General features: G+C 40.6%; 1 protein-coding gene across 10 annotated transcripts; it reads left to right on the top strand.

Moving 5' to 3' along the window:
• The first annotated feature begins 1,824 nt into the window (after positions 1 to 1,824).
• On the top strand, positions 1,825 to 27,449 carry LOC108145166 (RING finger protein nhl-1). Of its 10 annotated transcripts, none has more exons than XM_041707479.1 (13): positions 1,825 to 2,169; positions 4,554 to 4,639; positions 8,514 to 8,654; positions 9,956 to 10,091; positions 12,072 to 12,214; positions 12,818 to 14,605; positions 17,266 to 17,975; positions 21,375 to 21,659; positions 22,932 to 23,714; positions 26,037 to 26,196; positions 26,555 to 26,695; positions 26,829 to 26,905; positions 26,981 to 27,449. In XM_041707479.1, exons 3-13 carry the CDS (start codon positions 8,520 to 8,522, stop codon positions 27,192 to 27,194), a joined length of 4,572 nt encoding a protein of 1,523 aa, XP_041563413.1. In that variant the 5' UTR covers positions 1,825 to 2,169; positions 4,554 to 4,639; positions 8,514 to 8,519; the 3' UTR covers positions 27,195 to 27,449. The 10 variants fall into 10 exon arrangements, with proteins under 10 accessions (XP_041563413.1, XP_041563402.1, XP_017125886.2 ...); XM_041707468.1 differs by having other exon boundaries at positions 1,826 to 2,169; positions 12,818 to 14,083; positions 17,215 to 17,975; XM_017270397.2 differs by having other exon boundaries at positions 1,826 to 2,169; positions 12,818 to 14,119.
• Positions 27,450 to 27,692: the final 243 nt, after the last annotated feature.

The raw sequence follows: 27,692 nt of genomic DNA, 5'->3' as shown, positions 1-27,692 counted from the left end.
GAACCGACAGGTTTCTATAGGTTCAAACAATATAAATATTTCGATTTATATGTTATTATATTATTTACCGTAACCAAAACGTTGCGGTTACTGGTATTGTATCGGCTTAAATAAAACATTTAATTTCATTTTCTTCTACCACTTTATTTTTAATGCAAACATTAAATGAACAAAGCGAATTACTTTTAGTGTATAAAAGCTTTGATTTTATTTACTTTTATATATTTACATATGTACGCTTAGCAACTTCACATAACCTGCATATAACATTATTTTATATATAACATTTTTTATTACATTTTTGACTTAGGGTTCTATGCGCCATGCGAGCATTTAAAGACACAGCGACATCCTATGAATAAATGTTAACATTATCTCTTTTTCTTCTTTTCTTTGCATTGATATTGATATGTATTGTGAAGAAATCCTAACTAAACTGGTCCCCTAAAAGACAATTTTCCTAATTTTGTATAACCTAATGAAATCAAAAATATTATATACTCATTAAATTCAAATATTTATTTATATTAATATTTTCGCTCTGTGCTCGGGAAGATATAGCTATGGATATGGCGATGTTAATGGGGACTAACCTAGAGTCCGTCAACAACTTGAGCTGCCATGGCGATTGTGTTGACATCTTTGTTTTGGCGCGCTCATAAATCGTAATTTTTTGGGTTTGTTTTTGTTTTGACTGAAGCTGCGGCTTTGTTTCAGCTGGCTCTTTTAGCGGAAAATGTCTTGACGCAAACTCGATTCATCAGTCGATTGACAAGAGTCTGTCATGGGAGACAAGCGAATGGCCAGACAAAAGACCAAATGTCTGGCGAGAAAGGCAAATTTCAGACCAATTATACAGAAAGTGGTGGCAGAGGGGAATGATTCTATTCATAGAATACTAAATATTTACCACATAAAATGGTGAAAATATTAATTAAATAAAGTGAAAACAAAAGTTCTTCTTATACAAAAATTTATATGTATATTTTAATAGAATTCATCTACTAATGTGGTCCAAATTGTGAAAAGCACGTGGGTATAAAAAAGCTTACCTAAATTTTATATTACTTGTTCTTTTATCAGTTTCAGTGGAAACCACTTTGATATTGACTTTTACTTTTACTGCTTTTCTAAAAATTACACATACCTAAATTATCTGTATATTGATGATTATAATTAAATAAACTAAATACAGCACTTAAAGGTAGATCAGATTTTATCAGCATTAAATAATCTTGTAGTATTGCTAGTTAATAAATTTTCCTTTTAGCGATTTCAATTAGCCTTGATTCCATAACCATATAAAACTCGCGTGATATTTGTTAAGACATCAATTTCCTTTTCCTATATAAGTATCAATAAACGCCTTTATTTCTATAAATATTTAAGAAATCTAGCATCTAAAATGATTCACGCTGGTGGAAAAATGCGTGGGCACCGATCTGTTTCCTTAGCATTTCTTTCTGCCGAACTAAGGAAAAGTGAAATCTTAAAGTGGAAACTGCGGAATAAGCCAGAACAATAACAGGTAACGATACGTATTCAACAATATATATTTGCTCTTGGACTTTCTGCGACATTGTAAAAAGCAAACGGAATTTTTAAAGACAATTATGGTGTATATATTATATGTTATTATATAGAATGCATGCACAGGTTCGTTGGGGTCGGGTGAAGCTGGGAGACAACAAAAGTGCTACGTGAAAGTGGGAAGAAGACACTGAAATATTTGTGGTACTTTTGTTGTTGCCTCAGGTTATATTTATAAAATTTCACCTCAAGAACGGCTGATCATCAACCGCCCGAGAGTCGAGCGGAGCAAAACATTCATTTTCATTTCTGGCACGCTCGCGAGTGGACGTGCGGACCGATACGCCGATAATAGCTATAGCCCAGTTCGATACCCATCCATATATATATATATATAGTGTATTTGGGGAGGTGCAAAGATCTGTCCATAGATCTTTCACCTGTCGCGCAGTGCGTGAGGGTGCGATATATGCCAAAAGCACCAGTAACCGTGCCGCGAGTGTTGGTTTAATCCGGGGAAAATACATATCAAACCTGAGATTGAGAGTGAAGCCAGTGAAAGTCCTTTTGCCGCCAAGGCATGCGAATAAATTTGCAAAAGTTTCGCGAACCATCAGCAAACAGGAGAGTCCAACGCAAGTGAGTCGGGCAGGGAAACATCCTCATTTTAAACCCGTTTTTGGAAATGCATTCAAATGGAGATGAGCTCGGCGCATTCAATGGCAGCTGATTATGTAAAAAAACGAACGAAAAGGCGTGAGAATCAGGCGAGAGAAGGAGCTCGTGAAAATGTCACCTGGCTGACAATTCAGTTTTCCCAGCAGCCCGCACACCCTCACACTTTCCACATTTGTGAAAAGTTGTCAAAATTATTTTCATCTTCTTCGGATTCGCGTTCAAAATTTATTAACACATTTTGACATAATCATGTATACAAATATATGTAGATGAGGATCTGTTATATATATGGTGTGCATAGCTCATCAAAAAGCATGGCAATAATTTGCCCACACACCAACACACACACAAACACAAAGACGCACATTGCTCATACGCCGTGTTGCTGCCTTATTTTTAGTTCGATTCAATCAGCGACATTTTCAGAGATTTTCTATTTCCATTTTTGCTGTTTGCTGTTTGTGTTTGTCTTTTGCCCGCTACTCTCTTATCATTGATTGCTTTGTTTGCTTTTGTTTCGGTTTCGGTTTTTCTTGTCTTTTCATTCTCTTTCGGCTTCCTTTTGGAATGTTTGCGGTTCGTTTCTTATATTTATTTTCATTTTCACACCTCTCACACAAAACATTTTATTTCTCGTTTCGAAATACCAAAAACATGCTGAAGATTAAACGAGAGCGGTTGGGTTTAAATTTATGAGCCGCCTGAAAGTAGGCAACAGTTTTTCAGTTTTCCTTTTAGCCTTATTGCAAGCACTCGGCCCTTTTCCTCTCGCCTTCCCCTTCTAGCCCACCACCCCCTTCCAATCCACTCGCTCTTTTCGAGAGTGCTTTAGCTTGGCGGAAGTTCAAGGTCGCTGGCTGCATTTAAGAAGTGCCATTGCAGTTGGCTTGCAAGAGATACTCACTCAAACAAGTTTTGAAACTGGTGGCCCAACTTACAGACTAACTTGTATTGAGCTGAAAATGATCTTAAGGATTGTATTAAGCTTGAAACATAATTTTCAATAGTTTCATGTTTTAACCTTTTTATGTAATTGGCTCAATATATTGATACAAAAAAACATTGCCAAATATTCATACTAAGTACGAGCAAACACTAAATATACCTTTTAAAAAGTTTTTACACTTTCAAATGTAACTTTTTTTAAATGCTAAAAGGGAAACTTTTAAGCTAAAACACTGCCTTATCATACAAAAAGCATTCTAATTTAAACACATTTTATTTAATTTATAAAATCAACTTCAAAGCTGTTAAATCCGGTCTGCATGGTTAATTTCTGTTAATAATGTAATAAAATGTATCTAGATTCTCACTCAATGCATGTATTTTTTTTTGCTAAAAAATGTTCAAAAAACATAAAGTACACCAACAAATTTTTAAATAACTGGTGTTTCGGCAACAAGTTTTTTAAGTTTTTCATAAAACATTTCAAATTATTTATTGTAATATCTACAAAAACAGAAAAATTATATTAAAAATCAATTAAAATCTCAGTGTAAAGTGTATTTTATTGCTGAAAAACAAACTTAAGCAAAGCCAACCGCTATTAGCTTGGACTACTCGCCGTTAAATCGAGTTTAAATATTTTTATTATTATTTTATTATTATGGTTGCCAAAAGTTTGTATTTTTAATAGTAATACAATGAAGCATTTGCCCCTTACAAAACAATACAACTGTACAATAAATAGGTCTTGTAAAAATGGTGGGTGTTAAATTTCTTTTTTGTGTTCGATATACTGATGATTCCGCGGAGGAAGTTCGGAAGAAGTAATGTCATTATAGATTCGGAAATTGGTTTTTCCTTGTTTTATTGTTTCTGTTAATTGGAAGCATCTTTCCACCACCTTTGCGAGTTAATTAAAATGATCTGCTTTCGATGCCACATGCCCGCCCACTTTGGTTCATTCATTAACCTGGTCAAGTGTGTGCAACCAAAGGGCTTATCTGTCGCACTGCACAATAAGCGAACCGTAAGCGCATTCCGAACTTCACTACCATTCACTGTGAGCCGCCCAAAGACCATCGAGCACCGCCCACCGCCCATCGGTCTTCATCATTGTTTTGCTTACCGCAGTCTTTGAGGCCGTGTAATTAAGTTGGCATCATGCGGCTTATGCGCAGCGTGTTAATGGCCAGGTAAACGGCTGCTGGTCGCTTTCTCCGCCCATTTCGATGAGATAGATCTGACCATTGAAAGGCGACTGATTCAATGGATGTCGCCAGGGCGTCTCTCCCGGTTCGATTTGTTTCCTGTTGAGCTGCGGCCAAAAATGCCATCGATTAATCATCAATTTTGGCAAAGTCAATTGCTTTACCTTCAAAATGCTTTTTGTTTATTTTCAGCCAGCAGAGTTAACAGCCGAAGGAACAGGCCCCGTTCAAGGGCGCCTCGGATACCGCAGTCGAAAACAAAACCAGCAGTACTAACTGTAAGTAATGACCGCTGAAATTGGAACGTCACAACACTTTGTAGTGTAAAGATTTCCCCCTGGGAGTGCGGGATCTTGCAGCCATATTTCCTAAAAGTTTCGATTGCGTTTGCTCCTCTGTCTGCTCCGTTTATTTATAGCCCACGACTACTGTGCAGTTCTTTTTTTGGCCTAGGAGTGCCGACTGCAGCCTGTGAATTCCGGGCTAGAGAGTTTCTATTTTCAGTGCATTCCCAAAAGGGAGATAGACAGATATACAGAGCCAGCGAAACGAAGTTCTGACCTTGAGAAGCGTGCACAGAAAAAATAGCTCCGGAAATTGGATAGTTTTCGCAAATGTTCCAAGTTTAAAAAAAATGTGAAGGAGTTTTAAACTTTTGAGTGGCTATTAATGTTCATTTGGAACTGATTTTAATCACGTGTTCTTCTCATAACAGTTCTAGTTTTAAAGTTAACGGTCTTATTAAGACCGTAATCAGTTTTAGTTGGCCTACATTACAGAATAGAATATAATAATAATAAATTAATAAAAATTAATTTTCAAAATAAAATTCGGGCAGGCTTAAAAAAAGTGAAATAAAGAACAAACTTGAACTTAAATATATATTTACTTTTTAAATGTACCCAAAATTTCAAAATTCAAACAAAAAAGAGTGAACTGCCGGACTTAACTTTGATGAAAGTGAAAACTTTGTAATTAGCACGGCGTAATGTTTGGCGCGTTTGCCGGAGGGGCGATAGGCGGCAAATTCGAGCGATGCTCGCTCCAATTTTCAATGAAATTTATTTTTAGGGCCCGTTACAGCGAGATACACAAAATCTCACAAATAGCCCAGCAATGGGATATATGTAGATGGAAATTGCCGGCGTGCGTCCGCATGAGCAAACCAGCTCAGTTGATGACGTCAAGCGTGTGCGTACAAGTATGTGTGTATGTACCGAATTCGGTTGCGATAAGCCATTAAGTAGCCGATGTCCAGGTCCTAGGCGAGAAGTGAGAACTCCATTTCGGAGCCACGTGCAGTGTGAAGTAGTCATTTGTATCTTTGTATCTCATTAATGGACTGCAGCCATAGGCTGTACAGATACATACGCACGATGCCAAGAATATATTTTTGCGTTTGGCTTACGATCGCGCATTTTGTTTTGTTTCGCTCTCGCGCTGCTGGCGATATACATAAGAATCCGCAGATACACAGCGAAAATGGGAGAGAGTAGAGTGCCGTGGATTGTATATATTTAAAATATTGTAGACTGCTCGTGTGCTTGGCAATTTTCACTTGCCCTCAGTCGCTTTTTACATTTCCAATCGAATTCTACTAGGCGCGTTGCACAGCACAAAATTATACAAAAAATTATAGAAAAAAATTCAAACGAAACCGTACCGATTTAGATTTATAGAAAGTAAAGTAAGGCGAACGGAAATCGATTGTACACATTTAATGAAAGTGCCCAGAACGTGTTGGAAACGATTGAGTTTTAAGGATACTTGCATTGCCAAAAACCAATTGCATTTTATGATTGCCTTCGAGTGCCGCTTTGACAGCAACAGCAAGGATTGCCAAATAGTTTCCCATTTCTATTGGTGAGTCGGGTTGCTATGTATTTTTATGCTTATTTTTTTTTTTTTTTTGAATTTCTGTTCAACTGCGGTTGACCCAAATTTCATCGAATTCATTTCCATTTATTTGTGTTGATTTCAATTTTCAGTGCTTTGCGTTGATGATTTTCTGTCACCAACTGTCAATAGCGCGAAAGTTTGACCCATTTTGTTTTGTTTTTTATATTTTTGGCACACATTTTTCTGACGGTCAAGTGTGGGTGTTTCCGTTTCCTGTTGGCCGTTTACTTCTTCCTGTCTTATAATTCGACTTGGTCGTAACCCCCTCAAGGTTAATGATTTTCTCGGCAATTCTTTGTGTAAACAAAACATTGAACAACTGTCGCCATCAATCAGCCTTTTGAATAAAAACAAAGAGCAGTGAGCAAATTTAAAGGAAAATCAGACAACACAACGTTCTGGCTCAAGAGCATTTAAGATTTTCACGGATTATTGGTTTGGTATTCTAAGAAATAACTAACACTGCTTGCGAATGCATTCAAGGCTGCATAGGAGTATTCCGGGAATTTAATTTGGCAGACATAGCCATATGACCTCCCTGTGCTTTCCCGTTTAAGCCAAATGTGAAATGGGGGTTCCGGCAGTTTCTGGTGGTGGCTTTCATTATGCTGGCGACCAGCTTTTGGCTATTCATTTTAATCCTTTTAGCAGCGATTCACAAATGCAATGGCTAAATTAGATTCGCCACACACACTGCACTCCGCTCGAAACCAAAAAAGGACCTCCACTTTCTGAAAGACCACCCATTTGCCTTTTTTCGGCACGCACAATTAGAGCGAACGACAAAATTTCTATTCAATTTGATTTTAAGCGCATTTTCCAGTTAATTGCACTTCGCTCGCATATGTCGGTAAGCTCATACATATATCCACTCTTTGCAATGGCATCATTGTGAACTTTTGGCCGCATTAAATTGATGCTTTAAATATCCGAAACCAAACCGAGGCAAACACGACAATAATGGCAACCAGGCGCACGACAATTAGTGGTGGCCAGCATGGACATGGAGCAGCGATTCCATGACTACTTGTACATCCTCCCACATTCCGCCTTTATTTACGAGCAGGAAGTGCGCATTGGTCCGAGTTTGTGAGCGACACACGCGGCGTATACGCGATGCATATTGCCAGCAACTGCGAAATCGTATTTATATTTATACTTCATATACGGCGCTGGCTGCTTTTCTTCCCTCTTAATACGAAATATGTGTGTCATTTTTATTATTAAAATCTCAACTGCGGCCAGCAATGTTCCCTTTTCCATAAGGAAAGCGAATGTGAGGAAGATATTGCAGAGTCTTAAAATATGTGGCAAGTAGCTTATGAAATTGTGCAATACAAACTGATATATATTTTTGATTCATAGCCACAGTAAAATTTACTCAAAGAACATGCAGATTATTTGAGTTATTTGCTTTTAAGCAGTGAAACATTTATAAGCCAATATGATACTTTTTTGGCTAAAAAGTTTATACCCTCTCTGTTTTCTTGCCAAATTAAATGGATACATAAAAGATAATCGAAGTGAAACGTTTAATGAAAATTCATTATGACATCTACAGGAAATGCATGACACCCGTTTAAACGAATCAGTTTCGGTTTGTCTTAATATGGATCACGAATATTAAAAAGTCTTTTGAAACATAAACTCTCATTATTAAATCGTATTTTTCATTGCTTGGTGAAATTGGGAACTGATATTTAAATAATGCTTGAATTTAAGTGCAGCGAAACAGGAGACACACATAACATTCTGAATTCTCATGCCAAAACGTCGCTTTCCTCGGATTTCATTTGCTGATGAGCGAAAATAGAGGGGGAGCGAACATCTGATACTGTTGAGTATCTCGGGTTCGTCTAAATAAACTTGTCAGAGCCGCTTTTAATGAAGCAGCCATAAGCAGATTTGTGGCTTAGTGTATTTACCCGGGCCAAATGAAGTCGGCTCGCGACTTACGACAACGAAATGGTCAATTTATTGTATGACTTTTGGGGTCTGTGCTGTGTGCTCATTCAAATGCAAGAATTTCGTGGGAATCCGATTGCTCGGGCTTTTTTTTGGGCCGAAGCTTACCGCCTAACAGACGGCCTGTCGTCTTATGATGAGCTTAGGTGGATCGGGGAAAGGGGAAGGGGAGTTTGGCGGTCCTGAATTTATAATGATATGAATATCAAATTGACAGCGCCTCAGCGGTAAAATCGAATCAGGCCTAATGACTGTTTTGCATTTGATTCCTCTCCCTTTTCATGTCAGTGAGCCATGGAGCAATTTGAGCAGCTGCTGACGTGCTGCGTCTGCCTGGACAGGTACCGCATCCCCAAGCTGCTGCCATGTCAGCACTCCTTCTGCATGGAGCCCTGCATGGAGGGACTGGTGGACTATGTGCGACGGCAGGTAAGGCGATCATCATTAATCATCCCACTGTGCGAATGCATGTAGCCGCTATTCGTTGAGTGCGTGCGGCAATTTGGTTAACGCCGCCTACGTCACACATCGCAGATGTACAGTGCGAAAAACTTACATTTATATTTAAATTACATACGAATTGAGATTTGCAAGCAAGCAAACCTATCCTTTTTGCAAAATTCCCATTTTCTGTATAGCTTTGCCTTTAATGTTTTTAGTTTGCAGTAGAAAGGTGATATAGACAATATTCATAAAATTTGTTTTTATCAGTATTTTTAGCTCATTCATAAACACATTTAAGTTGTAGTTAATCTAAGTATTGTCAAAGCTTATCGACATTGTTAAAGTTGTATTTTAACCTCATTTAAATTGTATGTCTATTTAATTCAGATTTATCTGAAAAATATTTTATTTCTTTTGAGATAAATAATAATTAGGAACAAAAAACTATTTTCCACAAATACATTATTGTGAAAATATTAAATTAAATTTAAATTATAATGGTACTACAAGATTTCTCCTCCAATTTCATATTGTAATATATTGAGTTTTGATTTGATTTTCACCTCAGTGTAACTGCTTAACTAAAAATCTCGCAAGGGAAGTGAAACGAAATGAAATGGGAGGAAAAACAAAAAGGCGCCCAACAAGACGCCCCCGAAAATGTTGTATTTATCTTGTTGCTTGCGGCGCATTTGCGTAGATATCTTGTTGAAAAATTATATAGAAAGGCATGGATATATGTAGGCTCGAATGAACCCACAAGTACACGAAAGTGTGTATCTGTGTGGTGCGCTACTTATAGAGCGCCTCTGTCTGCATGTATTTATAAATTTTTGTTTTGGCCTTTAGCCAGCGCCACGCAAATAATTGGGAAGCATTTTCATTGTGTTGGCCAAACTCAAGAAAAGAGAAACCAAAAAAAAATATTTATGTGGGGAGAGAAAACGCAAGTTGCAATACCTGTCATGCTAAAAGAAAAGCCACAAACTGAAATTGATCTTTATGGCAAAAAAAATTAGATGACAGGAGATGAAAAGCGCACTCAAGATGCCTTCGCATGCAACTAACAAAATGTGAAAGGTTTTTAAAGTTGCGAACAGATGAAAAAAATGGAAAAGGTCAAAGGGGTTTAAGTAAAAGTGGATCTAAATATAATTCTAAAGCTTAAAGCTAAGAATTAGCTTAAAAGGGATGTTTACATTACCTTTAAGGGATTTCATCTTTAACTCAAAGCTTTAGGCAAATGAATTCCCAAACTAATAAAAACACTTTTGCTAATCATTTAGGTAAAATGCCCGGAATGTCGCGCCGAACACCGGATACCCTACAATGGCGTGCAGGCCTTTCCCACGAACGTCACCCTGCAACGGTTCCTGGAGCTGCATATCGAAATCACCGGAGAACTGCCCGATCCCACATCAGGTATGATTAAGTTATGCAATTTTAATGTTTCAAGTTTCATAAAAAAAGAATTTCCCTTTGGGCAAAAAAACCAATTACACGCCGGCAAATTCCCAGGGACAAATAGTTCAACTTAAATATAGTCCAGTGCACAAAGAGAAAAGACAAATAACCATGATATTAATAAAAATTATTGCCATGTAATCATTGATGTAACTTTAATTAAATTCCACTGAAAACATCAAACGAAAAGTGTTAGGAATGCTGACGGATAGCAAAGGCTCAAAAACTAGCATTTGCCATTATGTTTGGCTTTCCAATTAAAAAGTCAGGCACTCTTGCCATCTGATAGCAATTAAAACTAAGCAAAGCCAAATTGATTTCGTTTGAGCAATTTGCATTTGGCCCAAACCAAAATTTGGATCAACCACCTCTCAAGCATGACTACGCAATGCTATTCGACAGAACTTGATGGTCGTGGGTAAATATGCAAATTGCTTGCAACTTTTGGCCTGCAATCAGTATCAAGAGTCAGTTAATAAGGCAGACAAAGCTCTTTGCTTTAACTATCGCACCGAAAGAAAATGAGATAGTGTAAAACTTTTTAGGGAATTTTAGATATTGATTTTATTGTGAATACGCAAATGTTTGGTTAGGAAGTAGGCTTTACCGAGTATAAAATGTTGTAACAACTTATTTAAGTATATTTTTCCAGTTATAAAAATTCTTTTTTGTGCATCTCCAAATATATTTTTTTTTTGCTTCACAAATTTCCTGAGCTATGCAAATGTGTGAAACAAAGGAATCCTTTTCGTGTTATGGATATGGCAAGGACAACGAGCAGTCGTACAACTTTTATGTGGAATTTACAAATTCACTTTTCCATATGATTACACGAGAAAATACAGAAGCCAACTATTGGCATAAAGCATTGCCTCTATCCTCCTGCTGGTTTTTTGTTTTTTGTCAAGCGGGAAAAGATGGGCGAGCTGGGAAAGCTACTGAGGAGGGTTCATCAGGCATTGCCAATGCCAGCAATTGATGCAGAAAAGTATACTTTTTCAAGCTGTGACTGCTGTAGCACAACCGACAGCTTCATCGCCATGTTTGCATTGTAGCCCCATTGCTGAGACTCGTTATTTGCATTGCCTCAGCAAAGGCATCCTATCGCCAACAAGCGAAAGAATCCTTTGCCAAAGAATTTGACACACATAAAACGAGGGGCACAGCGGAAAAAATCGTATGAATATCATGACTTCCATCTCACTATAAAGATCTAAACAGTTTTGACATTAGCATTTGTCTTTGGTCTGGCTATTAAGTCAAATTATTAAGCTTGAACAAATGTTTAGTATTCTGGGAATAAAACTATTAATTTTATTAATAATCCCTTAAGTTGAAAGATATACCGTTGCGAATACAAGAAACTTGAATTTTCTAGCTTTTGATTATAAGAAAAACACTAACATTTGAAGGTCAAATAAACATTATTATCTTAAAAGTAGGTATAAAAGTATAGTATTGTGGGACAATTTTAACATTTGAACAACATGAAATTACAGCCAAGAAAACGAACTTTTTTGAACATTTTTTTAAATGATTTTCACTGTTTTTTTTAACGATTTTAAAAACAAGGTACTTGGAGTCAAACATTTAGTCTGCTTTTTAGTTCTCTCTGTGCAGAGATATGCACACGACTCCAGCTGCATAACTGGCGCTTAGGTGCAGTTGATTTCGTGCTCTTGAAATCGCATTAGTGAATGCAACAGACATCCGTCTCGACATCCCCATCCCATTGAGCTCCCCCACAAGGAATCCTTGGCATGTGGCAAGACATTGTTGCCAAGAGTGCAAATTGATGAGCTTCTGCTGCTGCCGGCATGCTCGGCATTTTATTGTCCAACTCAAGCAGGCAGAAAGTCGTTTGTGAGGCCCATTTGGGCTTTTTGCTTTTTGGCTGCCAGCAGTGATTAATAATTGCTTCCCCTCTGTCCCTTGCAGGTCAAATTATGGAGCGTTGTGGTGTCTGCTCGGAAAAGGCCTACCTGTCCCACTGTGCGCACTGCGAGAAGAAGATCTGCGAGGACTGCAAGAGCGCCCACATGGATATCCTGCGGCGCGAGATCACACGATTCAACTCACAGGTAAGGACATATGCAAGTTCAGTATCGGTATAGCGAAACACTTATTTAGTTCAAATAACATAGCCCAAGCAAAGGTTAAAGTACCTATTTCATCGGGCCTTAAACAGTAATAAAAATTTATCCAAAATTAATAAACTAAATTTTATTGAATTACTTTTGCGACAAATTAATAATTAAAAAAAATCAATAGTGAATTAAACTAGTAAAATATGGCAAACAATGTATTTAAGTGTTTAAATTCCAGAATCAATCTTTAGTTTACATTCACAACTTGTATACCATTGTATACCATTCGTTTTTTGATTACAAAAGTTACATTTGGTTCTTCCATAGATGTAAAATGACAATATTGATTAAATTGTATGGCACTGCCATGCCTTTTATTTGTGAATGACAGCTTAATAAATACAAGTTTTTATGCCCTACTTATTTGCCAATAAAATACCAAAAATACCGATCGTTGCCAAAAAGGATCGTATAATCGTAATAAAAGTTACAAAGTGGCAATGCACTGAATTAGTTAATTTTTTACCATTAAGGACTCTTTAGAATTACACATATGTGCTAAGATCTAACTCATCCTTAAACCACCTCCTCCCGTAGATCCGACGCAGTTTGCACCGCCTGCAGGACTCGCTCGCGATCATCGAGAAGAACACGATGAGTCTGCAGACGAACGCCATCAGTGTGACGGAGGAGATCGATGAGATATACCAGCGCATCACGAAGGCCATTAAGGATCGCTCCGATCAGCTGAAGGGCGAGATAGATCGCTACTTGGCCGTGGAGCTGCGCAACCTGACCACCTTGAAGGCGAACCTCGATCTGGAGATCACGAACATCACCAGCAACTGCGACACGGTGGACAAGTACATGAACGAGACCGTGGAGTGGGACGACTGCGAGCTGATGGACACCAAGGAGATCTTCCTGAAGACGGTGGAGTTCCTGCGGCACTTTGAGTACGAGAACAACGACTACAGTCGGCGCGTGCGCTTCCTGGTCTCCATCGATCCCAATCAGCTGGTGATGAACCTGGCCACCTTCGGTGACCTGAACATAGCGCCCCATTCGACACCGAGTGGCGGCTCCGTGAGCAGTTCCCACCTGGCGCCGCCCAGTGCCCTGCAACCGGGCTTGATGCGCTCGAAGAGCGACCACCGTTTGGCCACCCAGTTCCGCCAGCAGGAGGAGCGCAGTGGCTATAACGACGAGCCCGTGCTGGGCGGTCGCAAGTTCGGCGAACGCCCGCAGCGCAGCGCCACCCAGGCGAACAACGATCGCTACGGACGCAGTGGGGACTACGATTACGAGAACGACTACGAGAACGAGGGTTCCTCGGGCAGGGCGGGCAAGTCCTCCCGCTTCCGGTCGCGGTTCGTGAGATCGCACCAGAACGACGACTCCGACAGCGAGCAGCAGCAACAGCTGCGCCAGCAGGAGCTCAAGGAGCGCAAGGATCGCGTCCTGGACAGCGAGGATGTGTCCCGCGGCCAGCTGAGTGGCATCATCCGGTTGAGCGATTGCTCCCGAGTGGTCCAGCGGCTGGCGGACATTGGCAAGGAGAAGAAGGAGAAGAAATCCGATGCCGCAGCAGCAGCTCAGGCGGCCGTCCAAGCCGCCATCCAGGCCCAAAAGGCGGCCATGCAGCGCCAGCAGCAGAAGAATCAGCAGACCGCCGCCGACGAGGAGGAGCTGGCACGCCAGAAGCGCAAGAACGCAGCATCTTCTTCGGCGGCCGGAGGAGCGGCCACGTCGACGTCCACCAGCGGAGGTGGTGGCGATGCCGCCAGCGATCAGCGAGTGACGGCCCTGAAGAATCGGGGCGGCGAAGAAAGTGACGGCAGCTCTAACCAGGCGGCGTCTCCAGTGCGTAATAGTGCGGCATCTGCGACGCGGGCTGAGGTAAGTGTGAATGAGGCAAATACAGAAGAAGAAGGCGTGGCCAGTGACTGCAGTGACGGCGAAGAGGAAGAAGAAGAGGAAGAGGAGGGGGAAGAATCTGTAGAGGCGGAAATCGAAGAGGCTCCCAGGGAATCTCTTAACCTTCCAGAGGAATCTCTGCAAGCAACCTCTTCCGAAGAAACCGAAGAGGAAGAATCCTCATCGGAATACGAAGAAGAAACAGCCACCGAAAGTGAAGAGGATGGGGAGGGGGGAGAGGAAGAGCAAGAGGAAGAGGAAAGGGTAGCTGAAAATGAGACTCAGAATCTACCAGTGATCAATGTACTACCACCCGAAAATGATTTAGTTCAAAAAGTGGATGTTTCACCGGAAGATCACGTAAGCAGTCAACAACCTCCAGAAGAATCGGATAAATCTACTGAACAAAGCCCAGAGGAAGAGGAAGAGGAAGAGGAAGAAGAAGAGTACACGGAAGAAGAGATTGAGGTCACAGATGACGAAGAAGAAGAAGGAGATGAAGAGGAGGAAGAAGTTTGAGAAATTTATTTATAGATAACAAAAGGCTAGTCAAAGAGAAGATCAAAGAAGTAGCACCGAAATGTCAGTTAAATACTGTTGATAATATATGGGAAAGCGCAACTCGAAACAAATAATTATACCTGATATATTGACGTAATGTTCCAAATAGGAATAAAAACTAATTTCGTCTAGGGTTACAAATCGAAAACCAAAAAGAAAATGATACTTAACGTAGTTATTTTAAGTACGATGATATTTTACCAAGTAAATATCAGGTTGCAAATTACTTATGTAGAACTTTAGATCGCTGTCACTGTAGCCTGGCTCAGTATTTTACCCTTGTGTTTTGCAAACTCCCGCCGAAAGAAAGTTAAACGATAATTGCGTATACGCCATGTGTGCTTCGTTCTTTATTTGTGCTCCATCGTTCACACTTCCCCTCCGCTCCGTAAGTGTTCTCCTTGTTATTTTGTCGATCCAGTCGAGAGAGCAACTTAACATAACTGTTTATCGTTACTTTTACTGTTAATCTTACCTAACCAAAACCATTTCCCCCAAACTTTCTTTTCTCATTTCGTTTCGTTTTGATTTATTTTGATTTACCTACCCTATTTTCTGTTCTTGTTATTTAATGTGTACGTTAAGTTCTGTCTTTATTTATTTATCCTGATTGTTTTTATTATTTCCATTTGGTTAACTTACGTTTATTGTCTTGTGAGCGCCTTTCACCTAATGCTGCTTTGGGTCAGAACCTTTGGCCCCCCACTAAATAATGTGAATGCAATGCGCGACAAAGTTTCGGCCCAAAGCTCGGACATCAGAATTGTACAATATTGTATACACATACATATATGGATATATATATTTTTTTATTTATGTAGTTTAACATCCTTTACCTTATCGTTAGTTAGAGACTGCACAAACTTAAAGCAAATAAAGCAACCAGAAATTACAAAATTCCTTTGATGTAACAAGTATTTTCTTTCAATTCTTTCTGTTTCTCCATTTCTCTCTCTATCTATGTATACCTATCTATATCTCTATCTCCATCTCTATCTGTATTTCTACCTTTAATCTACATATGCATTTCTGGGAATCTCTCTTGCAAGTGGACAAACGATGTGGTAGTGATGTTAATTTGCTTAAATGTTACTAAATTTCTTTGGCAAATGCTGTCGAGCTGAATAAACCACAGACCCTGATCAACAAAGCGACATTCCTCCCGTTTTCTCTCTAAACTGTGTTTCTCTCCCATCATTTCGAATACTTTTTATACCATTCTTTATTTTGTCGTTGCCGTTTTGTTGGTTTACAATTTCTGATGTCCGCTGTAAATATTTCTGTTGTGTATGTATTTCTTTACCCCCTTCCAGATCCACCTCCCCCTCCCACCCCCTTTTTTCGCCTGTCATGCATTCACCAAACACATTGTTGCCACGCCCCCGCCGTCAGTCGCCCCCGAAAAATGGCAGACGGAGCCGGGTTCAATGGCGAATATTTCACCATCATGCGACTGTCAGCGATGCGGCTGCTTCCGTCAGTTTAACAATGTTTCCAGCTGACAGTGTGTGCGTGTGTATCCGTGTGAAAGAATACACCATACTATACTGTACTATACTATACTATATATAGGGTGTGTTCGTGTAACATGTGCCATAGTGACATATGCACAGTTGCTGCATATTTGTCTTGCTTTTGGCATTTGCCGAATGGGAATAGGAAAAGGTTGTCTGATCAATTAGGGCCACATCAAAGAGAGTGGACGAAATATCGCATCTAATGAAAAGGGTCTGATGCCAGGCAATTCTTATTTCTTATTTCCTCGAATTTTATGATTCACTTAGTTGGTACTGGAAGCAACTGATGGCCAAGAATTCATCGAGTCATAGAAACGAGAAAGTAAATTTTTACTTAGCCAAAAAACTAATGGGTAATCTGGCAACAAAAAATACTTATGTTTATAGACACCAATGTAAAGAAACCCTTTTTTTTCAGGGGACCTTTTGCAAACATTAAAATTAATCATCGATTTTTAAAGTAAAACAGAAAAGTTTACTAAAACTAAAGACGAGACTGCGATTGTCAGCAACTTTTTCATTTATAATATAAAGCTAATTGTGAATGACTACTTGTATTTGACATTCAAATTAAAAAAATTATTTCATTGAAATGCATCATTGAAATGCATAGAAACAAGAAGCAAAGTTGAATAATATAAAGTTTACAAAATGTAGTTGCACAAAAAATAAGGAAATTTGAATATCTAACGTAACCGCTTAACATCCTCTATTGTTTTAACTAATATACAACTGCAAACAGAAACATTTTCCTGACGTGTTATCTTTTTTTAACCAACTTACATGCAGGCGTTGCATTTCTTGAGCCCCTAATGAACTTCCCTTCGCCCATCCGACTACGAATCTCCCAGTCCATCTGCAATCCACATCTCAACATCGCCATCGCCATTGCCAACGCCATCTCAATTTCTCAATCTCTAAATCTCTATATATTTTGCATCTGCACCGCATTCGTTACTCGTTTCGTCGCTTGCCAACACCGAAACTGAACTAACTAAGACCGCCAGCGCCACAGACTCTGATGCAACTCCCACTCCTACAATCCAACAGTCAAAGCCGCCCGTGTCCGCGCAAGTGGCGGCGGTGAAGAAGACCCAGCGATCCGGTAGCAGCGACAGCAGTGCCTCCACCGAGAGCTCGGCGAGCTCAGCGGCAGCGGCGGCGGCTGTGGCAGCCACATCTGCAGCCCCGGCGGCACCTGCCTCCACTGCCTCCAGTGGCAGCAGCAACTCCGCCGCCAGCCAGCCGGCCAAGGCGCCCAGCTCAGCCAGGTACTCCACTGCCAGGGACAGCACGGCTGTGCCGGAGAAGAAGCCCTTCGTCAGCCGCTTCCTGCCGCAGCACAGTACCGCCAATGCCTCCAACGGGTCGGCGGACAAGAAGAAGGCGGAGTCCAGTTCCAGCAGCGAGGAGGAGACCAGCTCGGAGTCCGAGTCCGAGTCGGAGCCGGAGACCAAGGCGAAGACCAGTGCCACCAGCAGTAGCACCACCAGCAAGTCCACGCCCAGCAGCGCCGCCAGCTCCACCACGGCGGCCAGTGGCTCCACCACAAGCGGATCCTATCGCGATCGCCTGGAGGCCCGCCGAGCCTCCCGCGACGACAGCTCCTCGACGGCCGCCGGGCGGAGTAGCTATGCCACGCCCTCGAGCAGCGGCTACGGGAGTGGCAGCGGCACCAGCAGCGGACGCACGCGAACTGTGCCCGCTCCCCATCATGCGAGCGAGAGCGAAGACCGCTATGGCAGCGGCACTGGCAGCAGGTATTTCCATCCACCCCTTCCCAAAAAAAAAAAAAAAAATTAAAAAAAAAAACGGTCTAGCGTTTCGTGATTTTGTAGTTTCTATAACCAAACTAATTTGCATGGCTAATGAGGCGAGCGGAACAGATAATACGGAAAAACACACACATAAAGTAGTCTGCACAGAGAACTTAATTCCACAAACTTCTAGAGGCATCTGAAAAGCCTTTGTTTCTATGCCTTTGCTTTCTAAAAGTATGTCCATAATTTCTTTAATTAAACATATGTTTAGTTGAGTTAAAATTTTTGAAACCAGCTAACTGATTTAATTAAATAGTTTTGTTGAAAAGTTGGTGGAGCAATTAGTTAGCAAATAACATACTCTCAGTTACGTTTAAATAGTCACTTTCCCAACATGAATTTCGACACACTATGAACTAAGTTTTCTTTAAAATAATCTAGGAGTTTAATGATATCAAAATTGCTTAAAGTTTAATCAATTTAATTTGTACATATTGATTTGGTTTAAAATACCTTGAACTTTATTTACATTTGCAATTAGAAAATACATTTTGAAATCTTCTTAGAAAGTGACACGCACACATTAACAGGATAAAATCTTGTATGCCACTCAATTGGACGGCAGAAATAATGTTTCTAAGATTTCTAGAGAATTTCGTGTTGTTTTGTTCTCTGTGCAACCGCTTAATAGCTACCACTTTTTAATAAAACGATAACGATACATATCTGATGAGCATGGCATATAAATTGTGTGTGTCAAATATTGCAGTTCGGTGATTTGTTTTCCTCGTTTTATGCCACACTAATTGAATTATTTGTAAAAACACGGCCTGCAATTAATTTACAATTTTAATTAGGTACACATTTGCACACACGACTGCAGAGTGGCTTTAATCGATATGCCTAATGGATAATTGCGTTTGGTTTTGGTTTGGTTTGGTTTCACAACGAGTTCGATACCTTTTAATGTCTGCTTTCTAAGACTCTCTTTTGTATCCCATTGTATCTCACTGCTGCAGCTTTGTACAAGTGCTCCGTGCTGGCATTAACCTGGCATTGGCCACCTTATTGCTCATACGCCTCGTGTGGCGTCTAATTGTCAAGTTCATAACCTTTACATAGCAAACAACAAAACACATCTGAACACAACACAACACAACACAACACAACACACAATCCCCGATAGGTAAACACACACAGTACACACCGTTCTATCAATCTTTTTTTCTTTTTGTTTTCTTTGTGTTCTCTATATAATGATCTTTGCAGTGCACTGCCCTTTAGCATACCGTACATAAGCAGACCCAGCCGGGCTCGCTACCGAAAGCGACTCACCGATGTCTAGCCCGATATACTATATATACTATATACTGTATTATATATATATATACACCTATGCGAAACTCAGGCCAAAACGACTCCGAATTCAATGCAATTCATAGTTCAATTGTTTGTTAACCCGTAACGATGAATGAGTTCTCAAATCCCCCGCCTAACCCACTAAGCCAACTCATGTTAAACGAGCGCTTAACCCTATTGATTAAATATTTGGATGCTCGCTGGAAATAAAATTGAGCAAGTTCACCGTTGAGTACTCGGAGTCACCTTCAATGGGCAAATAGAGTCGTGATGATGGGCCCTTTCAAAGAGCCACTCAAAAGGGCCGCTGGAAATTAACTTTACTTCTCGCTTTCCGTCCGTCGGTTTCTCTGTTTTTCTGTTTTTTCCGCCTTTATGTCTCTCTGTCAATACCCTTTTCAAAGGGATCAATGCGGCCCGTTGCGAGTCCTTTGTGCCTGGGCGACAAAACTTCTTTAATTTTACTTTTGCACGACAACAAATACCGAACCCTTTTTCCCCTGCAACAAATCTAGCGTAATGTAATTACCACAGTCCCTCCGCCAATTTTGCACCACTCCCACTTAATCACCCTTCCTCGAACTCGAATACTCCTCCCAGGAACAATGCGATAAATTGGTATTGGTATTTGCCATCAGTCCGAGTGCCAGCATATATTTTCCAGAAGTCTATCAGTCAGTCTGTTTATCATGGCCGTATTTATTCTGGGTGTTTGTTTAGTGAAAACTGAAGCTGGATTTATGCTTTTCACGAGAAAGCTACAGTTTCCAGCTGCATATATTTCAGTTTTAACAGGGTAACTTGGACTTGCGTAAATTGATAGATTTAAAGGGGATATTTTCACCAAAAATATTAAACTTCCAGAATCCAATTACATACATGTTTAAACCAGCCTCAAAGTAATTTTTGTCTTAAAGGATTACGGTGAAATTATTAACAATCTTCCACCATATTAGTTGCTGGTTTTGGTAACGTCATTTTCCATTTGCTTTTATTCCGGTCTTAATATAATATATCAAGGTTTTAAAACTAAAGTTTTAAGTATATTTTGTTGTTACAAAAACTTGTTGTGAATTATACGATTGCCTTTGAAAAATAACGAGCAATTAAATAAAAAAAATAATAACCATATCAGAGGTAAACACCTGTATTCCAGATTTATTAATTAACACCGTTCGTGTTCGTAATTTGTAAAACGATACTCCTAAAAAACTCTTTCAAGTTGCTAAATATGGCACAGCAGGTATCGGGTGGTCGTCGCTTTTGACTATATTTTATCCACTTGTTTAAGCTCCTTTTTATCGTTGGCAATTAAGCAGTGTAAACAGATATGCAGTGGCAACTCCTGTCTTTTATTTTGCAAAAATCGAGCGGCAGCAAAAAGTGCTGCCTGCTTTTGTGGGCTGCTGATGATGCTGCCTGTTGCTTTGCTTTTTTTGCCCCATTTGCACCATTTGCATTGCGTTTTTGCACTCGTACTCACCTAGAATTAAGCATTTAATTTATGTCCTTTTTTCGTGCTTCGGTATTCGTTGATCTTTTTGTAGTAGTTGTTGCTTTCCGTGTTTCCTAACCAGCCCAACCACCCACCAAGCAACCCAAAACACACACCAAGAACACACAGACACGGACGCCTTTTGGCGCCATAATTTCAAGTACTTAACCGAACTTTTCCCAACTACTTTGCCTAACTTTCGATAATGCGAAATGTGAATTTAATTAGAAACTTTCTGCTCGGGTTCGCTATATTTAAATAGAATTAAATGGCTAATAAATGCGACCTACGCTCACAGGTACAGACACGAACCTAAGCTAGTTAAAAGTTAGTTAATTAAGCGGTGGTTGTCCCAGGGATTAGTCTATATTATAAAATGAGACACACAGCAACAGCTACGGCAAAGTCGAAAAAATACGCACCATAAATACACAGTTTTAATCAACGACAAAACAAAATTTTATAAAAAAGCGTAGAAACCAAACCGAACCAAAAACAAAACCAAAACCAAAAAACCGAACCGAACCGAATCAACATTTTTGCAGCTACACAAGCCGCTTTCTAAACAAGAGCAAGAGCAGCGCCATTGTAACGCAACCCTCGCTATCCACGCCCACCGCCTCCTTCGATGAGGACGCCACCGGAACGGGAACCGGCGACGACTCGGACAGTCGGTACGGAACGGGCCGCTCCCGCTACCTGGCCATGAAGGAGCGCCGCACCCGGCTGGCGCGCAGCCGCTCCTCCCACCAGTTTGGCAACGATGACGAGGATCTGGATGAGCCGGTGTCCCCCACCACGGTCTCGCCGTCCGCTTACCTGGCCTCAAGGTGCGCGTGAGACACCAGATCTTTCAGCTATATTCCCCCCTGCCCCTGCCCCTGTCCTTGCCCCTGCCCCTTAGTTTGTACATACGGGGTATATCGGCTGTATATAGACATACTCGTACTATATTTATATATCCCGTCCCGATGGCATATTGTATTGTCGTGCGCTGGGCGCTTTCATTGTGCGTGTGCTGTCCCCCCGGTTTATATTTTTTTCTCTAATTTTTTTGAATTTGATTTTATGGTTTCTTACTTTTGAGTTGAGTTTCTGTGCGTGCCACGTCCGAAGTTCGCCACGTTTCGTTCTCGTTTATGTTGCACTCTACACTAATTCAACTTTTGGATTACTTTTTGGTTTCTCTTAATTTTGTACTTTTTGGTTTTTATTAGTCACTCGCTTGTGGTTAAGGAAGAATCAAAATTCTGCGCGTTTTCAAATTAACCGACATTAACTGGAAATCAACCAAGAAGTTTGCCCCTTCTCTAAATCTCTATGTACATAAGCAGCACTAGTTTTCATGCACTAGTCTCATTTAGATCAGCAGACTGAGAAAAAAGTTGTTCTGAAACCAGGAATACTAATCTGCACATATCAGTATGAATTATTTTTAAAACGAACTTAAGTTGGAACAATTTTTTTTAAATACTATAATAGATTTAAAATACTAGATTTGCTTTGCTTTTGAAATACATTATTATTGTGTAATTTTGATTACATCGTAAGAGCAAGTGCAATTTTTTATTTAAAAAAAGGACATTATTTTCTTTTAGAAATTTAGATCAAAGACCAAATAGTTTAAATTCCTAAAATTTTAGTTGTATGTTATAGGAAGAATGCCAAAAAAATGAGAGTGAAGCACTTCGTAAATATATACAATAATGAATGTTTTATTGACATGGTAAATTTTATTTGCATACCTTTTGAACTTGGAAGATGACATTCTAGACTGCTTTAATTAAAATTATTAAACAGTAAAAAACACATATTTTATTTCTTGTTTCAAGTCATTTCTTTTATATGATAATTTGTATAATATATTCTTTTGTACTAAGAGGTAAACAAAGTAGAAAGTTTGATTAAACTAACTAAACACATTTAAGGGGATGGGAAGCATTTGTCTTGTTCCTGATTTCAAATACAGCTTTTCTTCTCAGTTGAGAGCGCCTCATCATGTTCGAAATCAGCCAGAGCACTCGAATCCATGCCATTTCACCATCCACCCATCCCCGCGGGCTCGTCCCCGAGACCATTTGCTAATCGAGATGCCGTTTCAGGTACAGCGGATACGGCAGCAGCGACCTCTCCCGCAGCCGCTCCTCGCACGCCCTGAAGTCGCGCGACAACTCGCCGATCACCGATCGTGGAGCGGGATCCTCGCGATCCGGCGGTTTGGGCGGCAGCTCGGCCACCGACAGCAAGGACGGCGAGGCCTTGAGCTCCTGGGCACGGTACCTGAAGAACAAGTACGGTAACAAGAGCAGCAAGGACTCGGCCGGAAGTAGCAGTGGCGCACGCGATTCGCACGCCGCCAGCTCCACGTCATCGGCGGCGGCGGCGGCGTCGTCGCATGCGCACGGCTACGGGAGCGGGACGAGCGGGGCGAGCGGACGCAGCACCGCCAGCGACGTGTCCCGCCGGCTGAGCCTCGGACTGCCACTGCGGCAGGCCAACGAGCTGGCCTCCTCCGACGACGACGGGTCAAAAAACGGGCTAGGCTCCCCTACGTCCCCTACGGTAGCAGCAGCAGCGGCAGCAGCCGGTATAACCGGAGCGGCAGGTACTATCCCTAAGCAGGTGTACCTGCGCAAGCGCCAGCAGCTGTTCCAGCTGGGGGGCCGGGGGAGCGAGCCCGGATCCTTCACGTGGCCGCGCGGCCTGGCCGTCGGCCCCGACAATAGCATCGTGGTCGCCGACTCCAGCAACCACCGCGTCCAGGTCTTCGACTCCAACGGCATCTTCGTCAAGGAGTTCGGGGAGTACGGCAACGGCGAGGGCGAGTTCGACTGCCTCGCCGGCGTGGCCGTCAACCGCATCGGCCAGTACATCATAGCCGATAGGTAAGTGAATACTACGCTTTACATAATTCAAATATATATATGTATTATTATTTTTTTATTACATTTTGTAAATGTTGGTTAATTAACTAATAAGAATTATTTTTTTTATAATTAATAAATATATTGATCTTTCTGGCTATATTAACAATAATACTTTTGAAAATGTACTCAGTTGATTTTATATTTAACTCTGTTTAATGTTATTATGTAACCAAAAGGTTGTAACTGAATTAAAAATACATTTTTCCACCCCTTGTAACTAAATGTAAAGTCAAGTGAAATAAGTATAAATTACAGAAAATATATAGAAAAAAAAATATGATTATAAAATTAAATTTATTAATTCTTAACAAATACTTAAATACCTTAGTGCGTCGATTTTCACGTTTATGACTTGCCTGCAATTTATTCAATATCATCAAGAATAGTTTTTCGTTTACCTTTAACTAATTTGTTCGTTTTTCTTGTTCTGACTCAATATAAAGCAAAACATTAAATAAGTAAAAAATATACAAGAAATCGTTAAACACTCATTGGCAAACTTTTGCTATGCCTCGTACTTGAAGACAAAAAGGTTATAAGGAAACCTTCCCTTAAAAGCAGGGTATAAAAAAATGGCATTGGCTACTTCGCACCCAAAACTTAAGTAAAGTAAAGTCTTAATAATACAAAACATAAACAAAAAAGAAAAACCGAAACAAAAAATTACATTTATTATCACTGAACAAATACTTAAACACCTAAGTGAGTTGACTTTCACGTTTAAGACTTGCCTGCTATTTATTCAACATCAACTAGGACAGTTTTTCATTTTGATTGGTGTAATTTGTTAGTTAAATAATATAAGACTAAGTTAAGCTATATTCAAGTAAAATGACTAAAAATTGTTGCATATTCATTTAAAAACAGTTGCTTTACCCGCACTTGTAGAGTAAAATGTTTTAGGGAAACCTCCTGCCAAAAGCAGGGCATAGAAAATAAAAAATTGATATTGGCTACTTTTGGCGGTGATACTTTATCTCCGACCGGGTGAGCATCTGCTGGCGGTCAGTCTGCGTTTTAATTAAGTCGAAACAAAGGCGCATGATTAATTCGCAGGCCCTAGCTCCGCCTCTAATTGGCAGGACTAAGCGCATAATAGCCGCGTTAATGAGAAACATGTGCCGGTTCAGTCGGGCGGAGTGCGAGTCCTTGGCGCTCCTGCACATGTTATCTGCAACCTTTTTACGAGTGCTCCCTGCTCCGAGCTCGCTGTCATTGTTTGACGCAAAACCTCGTTAAGCACCCAGAGTCGGGGGTATCCTCATTGTGTGAGTCAACTTTGATTTTGCACGTTAAGCGGCTTAAGCCTAAGCCCGACACCCACCCACCCATCCACCTATCCACCCACGCCGAGCAGCATTCACATCCAGCATCCAGCATCCAACATCCACCAGCAACCAACAACTTGAAACCCACGACCGAAAACCGACTACCCACGCCAAACACCTTGGAATTCCGAGGCGTCGCGTCTTGGCTAAGGGACCCGCGAATCTTTTTTCGGGGACCCATAATGAGATCTCCCTTGGCTCCGGTTCACAATTAACGGGGAACCCGCCAACTTGATGGCCCTATAAATTGGCCCGTCCATTTACATTGAGAGAAAAAGACCCAATAGGTCCTTAAAATCTCTTTCTTACCGAATTTCCGGATTATATCTGAAAACTTTTTTAAAACTTCTTTATATTCAAAACAAAAAGCACCATAACAATTTTAAGGTTGCAAAACTACTTTTTTTGTTTCACTAAAAGAAAACATTTTTAAAATACTTTAAAAGAAAAGCATTGAGCAACTTGACACTCTATACAATGTAGTTTCAGTTAGATGTTTGCAAAATAAGTACAAAAATTATAACTTTGCTGGTATTTTCATTTTTTTTAGTGCTTTCACATATAAAACTGGTTAAAAATTTCTGACTTAGGGGTTTTATATCATTAAAATCGGACGACTATATCATAAAGCTCCCGTGAAACAATAAAAATAAAATAAATAAATAAATGTTACTTTTCTATTTTGTAACTATTTTGGAACTATCGAATAATTGAGCTGCAAATCATCATAGCTTGAATGTTTTGAAACATATACGCAAGTAAATCATAATTTTAATGTTTTCAATAATATTAAGTTTTTGCAATAGCTGCAAGGGTATATGAACTTCGGGTTGCCGAAGTTTGCTTCCCTTCTTGTTTTAAACTAGTTAAACTTGTAGAATTTTTTTTTAAGGTTTAATTACGACTTTTATAAATTTTTTTGTCCGTGCATTCACTTTTTTCTCGATTGCAGATACAATCATCGCATACAAGTGCTCGATCCGCAAGGTCGATTCCTGCGCGCCTTCGGTTCGCAGGGCACCGCAGATGGCAAATTCAATTATCCTTGGGGCGTAACAACCGATGCACTCGGCTTCATTTACGTGTGCGACAAGGAGAACCACAGAGTGCAGGTGAGTCGGGGCATGGATATGGCCATTTGAGGCTCCGTCCTCAGCCTTTTTTCGGCTCGCCTCCATCTTCAATCTAGATTTGCATGCAAATATTTATATATTCAGTGGGCAAGTGGATAGTTGGGGCAGTGGCGGTGGCAGTGGCGGTGGCTCGGGCTTGCCCAATTTGTCACACTTGAGCAGCACCACCCGCCGCCTCCTCTCATGCTAGAGCAGCAATTTTCATGGGTTTAACTGGAGTATATATATATATATATGTATATGCTAGTTTTTGTGTACTCTTCTGCACGGTCCATCCTGGCGAGTGGTCCTGCCCATTTCAATTTGCCAACTTATATCGAATATTCGCATTCGTCAGGTTTTCCAATCCGATGGCTCCTTCGTTGGCAAATTCGGTTCCTGCGGCCGTGGCGAGGGACAACTTGAGCATCCGCATTATATAGCCGTATCGAACACGAATCGTGTGATTGTTTCCGATTCGAATAACCACAGGATTCAGGTGAGCCAAATCCCCTTCTCATGCCTGTCTGGTCATGTGAACAATTTTAATTAAAATATGCTCGCCGTCGAGATTCGTTTGCAATTTATTTGACCTTCCTGCACCTTCCACTGTCACCTTTTCGCATCCGCAGATTTTCGACGTGAACGGCAAGGTCCTGTCCACGGTGGGCGGCGAGGGTTCCGACGACGGCCAGTTCAAGTTTCCCCGGTAAGCAAATCGAATTGCCACTTTTAATTGCGAAAGTGCTAAAGCGGTGGCTCAATTTTTTTTTTTTTTTTGCAGCGGTGTGGCCGTGGACGATCAGGGCTATATATTCGTGGCCGATTCGGGCAACAATCGCATTCAGATCTTCAATCCGGACGGCAGCTTCCTGAAGACCTTCGGCTCCTGGGGCTCCGGAGACTCCGAGTTCAAGGGACTCGAGGGCGTGGCCATCATGTCGAACGGCAACATTTTGGTCTGCGATCGCGAGAATCATCGCGTCCAAGTCTTCTGATCGGAACGAGGGAAACCCCATGGAAGAACCATTGCATTATCTCATCTTGAGTTGTCTTTATTTTGTCTTTAACTATTATTTGTTACGCAGTGCCAGAGCAATTGTTGCCACTATTTCTATGCCTAGAAATTGTGTCAATTAGCCATGCGGAAAAGTTGAAAAAAAATCGAAAAACTTATTGTTAAACTAGAGCGAAAAAAGAAACCTTTGAATAAAAAAAAAAGCGAAAACTCGTCAGAGTTTGAGTGAACGAAATGTTCGTTTCCTTTCGGCTTATATGTACATTTTGAGTGGGGGCCCAACTGTTTATTGCTGCATTCAAGTATTCCCTAATTGAGATTTATCTGCGTGAAGCCCAACAATTTCCAAATCTGCCGCACGCCCCCTTAGTTTTCCTGCCCCGGGGCACTTTATTAAATTAAGATGTTCTGTGCCAGCAAATTGGAAACTTTTTTCGTAGCTTTTCGCATAAACTATTTGCCTCCAACTGCCAGCTGC

Source organism: Drosophila elegans, unplaced genomic scaffold, assembly GCF_018152505.1.
Source record: "Drosophila elegans isolate 14027-0461.03 unplaced genomic scaffold, ASM1815250v1 contig_133, whole genome shotgun sequence".
Taxonomy (NCBI): Eukaryota; Metazoa; Arthropoda; class Insecta; order Diptera; family Drosophilidae; genus Drosophila; species Drosophila elegans.
The sequence above is the reverse complement of the archived record's forward strand: the minus strand, read 5'-3'. Positions and strand labels throughout refer to the sequence as shown.